This window comes from Cotesia glomerata, linkage group LG2 (assembly GCF_020080835.1).
Source record: "Cotesia glomerata isolate CgM1 linkage group LG2, MPM_Cglom_v2.3, whole genome shotgun sequence".
Classification (NCBI taxonomy): Eukaryota; Metazoa; Arthropoda; class Insecta; order Hymenoptera; family Braconidae; genus Cotesia; species Cotesia glomerata.
In genome coordinates, this window is record NC_058159.1 from 8,097,902 (window position 1) to 8,104,694 (window position 6,793).

Below are 6,793 nucleotides of genomic sequence, written 5' to 3' on the forward strand. Positions count from 1 at the left end.
TTTTAAGATATTTTCATAATAACTTTGCTTTTACAAGTATTTGTCAAAAAATATATATGTCTTAACAAATTCTATTTGTTTTTAATTTGTTGAAATGCGTTGCAGATAAAATGATAACCCATATAAATGTAATAAAATTTATGATATTTATTAATTTGTTATTGTGAACGCTGGAAAATTGTATCGAATTATGACTCACTAAAGTAAAATTTCATGAAAAATAATAAACAAATTCCACAACTTTTTTTTCCTAAATATCTATAGAGAAATAAAAACAATTTTATTCATAATTTTAGACTTTTAATAATAATTCTGATTACAATATTGAATATTTTTTTATCATAATTACAAATTATTATTTGACAAGTTTAGGCGCCAATTTTTCAGCATAGTCATAGCTGATGTAATGCGTGTAACTTGAAGAAATAAATTTGAAAGCCAAAAATCCCGCGTGATTGGGAACACTCTTATACATCAATCCAATTCCACCCAAAGGTAACGGCAGTGTTGGTTTGTATTCGCTCATATCAAAGAATGGTACTACTGGTAAGTCATGTCTATTTTCATTGTTTGCACAGAGAAAAAAATTTTGCTATAGGAACTCTATAGTAGTTAGTTAGTTGTAAAAAGTTCCAGTAGGTTAACGTATTCTTATAGTAACAATACCGTTTAGCTCCTGCAACTCTACATCGTTGAGCTCTGAGAGCTAAACGTTATTTACCTCTCACAACTCTACAGGATCGTTCTGAGACTATAACAAATTTTTGGCAGTCTGATTAATAATTTTTTTTACGATTTAGCAATGATAATTTAATAAATACATGCGGCAGAATGAATTTATATTGCCAACAATAATTGTATATGGCAAATAAGAATAGTATTATAATAGAAATAAAATAATAATAGAACTTATATTACAAATAAAAATTATTTGTGAAATAAAAATATGGTCGTCACAAAATTATCTTATTTTCTTAAATATATCAATAAATATTGGACATAAAATCACTACCGTATATGCACGAGAAAAGATAAATAAACGAAAACAAATTTTATTTTGTGTTAAATGGGGTCTTTTTAATGTATTCCGATAACTTATCACTTATCACAATATATTCAACTAATAAATTAAATTAACAGTCACTGCAAATGAACCTTGAAAAACCATAAATACAAAACTGTTCTAACGAAATTCAATTGGACAAAAAAAAAACCTATTTCCTTAAATAAATAAATTGGGAACTTAATTGTCCTCATATATTTTTAATAATATATATTAGTAACAAAATAATTATGTTTGGCATTTTAGAAGGTTATGAAATATGTCAGCGCACTCCACTACTGCGCAACGTAGAGCGCTCCCAACTATACCGTTTGGCTCTGAGAACAATCCCGTAGAGCTCTGAGAGCTCAACAACATTGAGTTATCAGAACTAAATAACATTATGTTACTGTAACTCTACAACGAATAGTAAACTGTGTATAGTTGTGGTAACTCTACAGTTACGTTACCAGAGCGAAATTTTTTTTTCCGTGTGGGTTTGAAAGTGATAAATGGACCAAACTAGAATCTGGTTCACTCATTTCGTAGGTTTGACTCTTTTGATTTTTCGCCACCGGAAGTTTTGTTAAAGGTATGTCTTGTCTATCGATAAAACAACATAAAAAATAACAAATTCAAAACATTGGATATTAACTTGAATGTCCATCGATAAAAAAGTTAACTTGACTCTAGAGAAAAAAATTTCAACCAAGAAATTATTCTAGGTGTAAGTAAATTTTTCTTGCTTCAAAAATTTTTTTTTCTCTTCACTAAAGAAAATTATTTATTTAAAACAGTATTCTCGATTCAAGATTTCTTCTCTTGAATTAAGTTAACATTTTTATGAGTGTCCAATTAGTAAATAACTTTACCTTGATGTTTGAGAATTTTTGTGCGCATTAGCTTCACTATTACTAGCGCTACTCTTGGTTTTATTAAGATCGTTCATTGTTTATCCGGAAAGCTTTACTCTCTAAACATGAATTAGTGAAAATTCACTAGAAAATTCACTCATTCAAGTGAATTTTCACTAATTCATGTTTAGAGAGTAATGATATAACATTTTCTTTGATCTCAAATTTTACTGCTACGACAAAATCACCTTCAGGCAATACACTATTCTCCAAATTGAATGTTTTCGTTTTCCATTCGAGTACAACGTGGCTTGGAAGGAAGTTTACATCGTGCAATTTTCTAGCACCTGTTCGCCATTTAAGACTTGAACGATTGACTCACCCATCAGCAAAAATACCACATTGAGGTTTAATGTAGATCATACCTTCACTTTCATGGAACCGAAGACTTGTTACAACTCTGAAGACGGAAAAAAATAATCATAGCAGTCATTACTTATTATTAAAGTAAGCATAGTATAAAATTTTTATATAATAAATTATATTACTCGTCGCTGGCAATATCGCAAGATTCTGCAAATAAACTTATTTTTCGGACGTTTGAGACACGATCAGAATTTTTATCAGTTTGACACCGTCTGTACAAGTAATCCTCTTGCTCGTCATACTCACATGATGGACTCATATGTTGTTCAGAAAACCGGTATGGGTATTCTGAAAATTGTGGGACTATTTTTTTATCCAAAAAATATTTCGTCTCCAAGAATACCTGAAATTTTGATTTTAATATTTTGAGTTTTATAAAATTTTGAGGAATTATTTCGTGAACTTACATCATTACACATTCGGGTGACAACGAGGTCTTTATAAAAATCAATTGGATATCCTACTGCTATGCATTCATGATTACCAGTCATTGCCACGTAGTTTTAGACTTGGATATAATTTTTTCCTAGTGGTTACATTGAAAATGAAAAGATATTAAAAAAAATGAAAATGATTCATTATTATGATAAGTACAACGATACGAAGTTTTTGCACTTTCAACAAAATGATTTTTACGTTTTGCACGACTCATAATGCGTTAGAGAGTGTCTTATATACGATCGAGAAATTTTTTGGCCTTCTCTCTAAAACTATTTTTATTGTTCTGATATTGTTCGATCACGGAAACAAAGTAATTTGTACACCACATTGAGAGAAAAAATTTTTCTTGAAAGGAATGAGCATTTGTTGTGACAAGAAATTAATTTGTTCAAAATTTTCAATAATTCTATTTTTTAAATAAAGAAACTGAAATTTTTCTCCCAGTCACTTCTGAATAAAAGTTTTTTTTTTTTTTTTTATTTAGAAAAAAACAATTTTCAATAAACAACTTGCGAATTTCCATCCAAACTTGTTTTTTGCCTAAATCTAAAAAACTTTTTTTTCAAAAAGTAAGTTACCGTGGAAAAAAATTTTGATTTCTTCAGCTAAGAAATAAAATTGTTAAAATCCTCAACAAATTCATTTCTTGTCACAAAAATTCGAATTGTTACAAATAATTAAATGAATATTAATTTTACAAATTTAGAGACTTTTTTAGTATTATAGAAATTTATTATGGTAAACTAAAAAATTTTTCTATCAAGCAATAGAAATACTGTTGTAACTTGAAAACACGATAACTTAGAAAAATCCTTTATTTACGTCCATTTTTATTCTTTTCATAAATTTGTATTATCCCTAAAAGATTCAATATTCTTAATATCTATCTAATTCTATATAATATAAATCTAATTCGGTATAGTTAAAAATTATAATTAATGGAAAATAAAACTGGGATTTTATTCAATATTCGCTACAATATAGAAATGGACGTTTCTTCTGTAATATAGTCAATATCCTTCAAAGTATACTAAATTATTTTTGGACTGTACTCAGTGGTCTCCGATTTAATCGATTAATTTTTCTGGTTATTGGGAATTCATCCACTTAGATACGCTACCTGACGGATGAAATATTAACTACTCTAAGCAGGTCGAATTCAAACAGCTGATATCATATAACATGCCGACGCTGTAGTTGAAAGTTGCTAAAGTTATTTTTTGGAATATTACCTAATTAATTATCATATATAAGCTTAGTTACTATTAAAAGGTACCTTTAATTTTCACACTGTTAAAAAAAAATTTGAATTATGGAGTTCCCTCCGCGAGAAAATAAAAATAAAACTTGCTGCTGCGTGTATGGCTGTAATAGTAGGTCTAGTAAAAACAATACAATTCGATTTTACAATTTTCCTCCGGCTAATTCTAGATCAGTGATAATAAAAAATAAATTTGGTGAAGATGAAGTAATTGATCGTCGGCTAGCTTGGATAACAGCCTTGAAAATTGGAAATAAAGTTACACAGTCAAAAAGAGTGTGTTCATTACACTTCACAGTAAATGATTTTATACCAACATGTAAGTAACTTCTTTTACAATTTCATTAATATGTTTATCTGAATATATGAAATTAAATTTTGTAATAGCGCAATATTTATCAGCAAAATATAAAACAATAAATTATAAATTTTATTTTTAATTGCAGCCAGTGCAAATCCACAACCTTCTCATTTAAAAAATATCAGTGTTCCATCATGCAACCTTCCTCAAACATCATTGGCATCCGTTAATCAACCAAATGTAACTCAAGTTGAAAGCAGAAACGAAAGACAACGTCAAAGATCATTGAAAAAAAAATTATCTGTTATCACTGATGCATCTGAAACTATTTCTACATCAACTCAAGATGACAACATAGAAGACGATAATTTGAGGAATGATGATCAATTAACTGTTGAAGTAACATCAGAGGATTTGCTGCTTGACAAGGTGTTTGATGATAATGTAAGAAGACAAAAGAATAACTTGCTTATTAAAAATTGTGATGTTGCGATTCAGGTTGAGAGTGAATACTTGACTCCCAAATTATCAAGTAAAATAAAAACTGATAAACAATTAAGTACATTAACGGGATTATCTAATTTTCAAATTTTATTGGCAATCGAGAAGTTAATCATCAATAATATTATACACACTATCAGAACTGTTATCCGTTTGTTGTATGCCACATTTAATCAAATGTCCCGCATCAAGAATACTTTCACCACCAATAAAATTTTTATGACTCGGCTGAGTATTAGCAAACTTACAAATTTCTTCAATTAAAACTTTCATTATTAATAAAAATTTTACTCAAAATTCGATTTTAATGTGACTTATAAGTACACGATTCAACATCAATACAAGACAGCTGATTTAAAAATGCGTCTTAGAGTAGTAACCGCTTCTGCCGCAAGGAGAAGCCACGCCCCCGGCAGATTTCCCAATATCGCGTAAAACTTCACGGGATATAATCTGAAAAATTATTTCGTGTAAATTAAATTATACTCGGTTGAAATTTGGATTATGCCCACGGTGACTCCGCCAATTTTTTTTCTAGCGCCTGCGCACTTAGCATTATCATATCTATTATGTATTTTAAATATTAGGTTAATCAAATATTGTTTTAAATAATTATTACAATGAAATTTTTTTTCACTATAGATATAGTTGTCGCAACAAGAGAGTATACCTCGGGTTGTTTCGGAATGGTTTCCCCTACTCTTGTGCGAACGTAATTGCGCATGCGCGAGTTGAAAAAAGTTCCTAACTGGTATTACTACGCGCGCGGCAAATTTGAATTTCTTGAAATTTAATATTTTTGAGAACACAGAGCGCTCGTAGATAATTCTTATTAAAAAACTGCTGAGATTTAAATTCACGTATTTAAAGTTAAAATTTTGTCTAATTTCTTAATTCTATTATAAATCAATTATTTTCAATGTATTTTTTTTGTTATTAACTTATAATAAATAATTGTAACATCAAAATAGAAATCATAAATTTAAATAAAATATTAATGCTAACCTTAGATTCAAAAAGATGACAGGATGTGATAAAAATAAAAAAATCAACTAACAGAAAAACTTACAACGGCGAAAAGAACAAATTTCAATACCTAAGCGATGCGTTGCAAAGATTTAAAGGTGTTAGAAAATATTTTTATAAGCTACGTTAATATATGAGAGGAAAAGTTTATTAAATTGAAAAATAACATTTGAACTTTTAATGTATTTTAAAATATATTTAAATTTATGAAACATTACATAAATTATCTTTACCAATATAAAAAAATAACTTTTATTTTTGTTAAATTATACATACGAAACAAAACAATTTATTTTTTTTTATGCATGCATAAGTGAAAATATAAAAATATTATCATTTAAATTTTGAATTTATAGAGCAAGAGCCCGTGAGTGCCAGACCTTCGGATTTTTATAAAAGCTGAAAATTTTTCTATGTGTGTCCCTAGTACAGGTAAGAATGATCCCCACCCATGAAGCTGAGGCAGCGGTGGCTTTGGCAGGTAACAGGTAACAAAGGTGTATAAAATTCCATCTCAAATTTATCATAAAATAAAACTGAATTTTTTTATATTTGATTCATAATAATATCAAAACTCGCGTTGCTCATTGCCAGACAGTTGATATGGTTGCAACCCTCTGCCGGACACCCTTAAACTATTATAATTTATAATTATACTTACGTTATATTATAAAACCTAAATTTTATATATAATTTTTTGGGGACCTATTAATCTATGTTTACATAATAGCCGGACAGTTTCGACGGTTCTATCATCTTGCCAGACGCATTCAAAGCGAGCAGTAGTTCGGAGAGCAAGGAGCGTATACAGTAACTAGTGCGAGTGAGACAGAGCGCTTGGTCTATTGCGGCCCTTCACTGCGCATCAGCTGCTGTTTATTGTACCTATCTGGTGAACGGCTATGCTCATAATAAATGTATTATTTTTCTGTCCAGTTTAT

At 29.1% G+C, this 6,793-nt stretch overlaps 1 protein-coding gene and 1 long non-coding RNA gene across 2 annotated transcripts; both read right to left on the reverse strand.

Moving 5' to 3' along the window:
• Positions 1 to 1,605: 1,605 nt before the first annotated feature.
• Positions 1,606 to 2,011, reverse strand: LOC123258799. The gene is made up of 2 exons (XR_006508144.1): positions 1,915 to 2,011; positions 1,606 to 1,645 (listed from the first exon to the last, which is right to left on the reverse strand). It is a non-coding gene; the product is annotated as an uncharacterized LOC123258799 (long non-coding RNA).
• An 82-nt stretch (positions 2,012 to 2,093) lies between these two features.
• Positions 2,094 to 2,876, reverse strand: LOC123258798. Its single transcript, XM_044719013.1, has 3 exons — positions 2,730 to 2,876; positions 2,445 to 2,665; positions 2,094 to 2,356 (listed from the first exon to the last, which is right to left on the reverse strand). The coding sequence occupies exons 1-3, from the start codon at positions 2,811 to 2,813 to the stop codon at positions 2,275 to 2,277; spliced, it is 387 nt and encodes a 128-aa protein (XP_044574948.1). The 5' UTR covers positions 2,814 to 2,876; the 3' UTR covers positions 2,094 to 2,274.
• Between the last annotated feature and the right edge of the window lie 3,917 nt (positions 2,877 to 6,793).

What these genes read in the sequence shown, in the direction of transcription:
- LOC123258798 (XM_044719013.1), bottom strand. Translation starts at nt 2,813, where the DNA reads ATGACTGGTAATCATGAATGCATAGCAGTAGGATATCCAATTGATTTT. An exon ending in TCACCCGAATGTGTAATGAT is followed by an intron (nt 2,666 to 2,729) that starts GTAAGTTCACGA and finishes TCAAAATTTCAG; the next exon opens with GTATTCTTGGAGACGAAATA. An exon ending in TGCGATATTGCCAGCGACGA is followed by an intron (nt 2,357 to 2,444) that starts GTAATATAATTT and finishes TTCCGTCTTCAG; the next exon opens with AGTTGTAACAAGTCTTCGGT.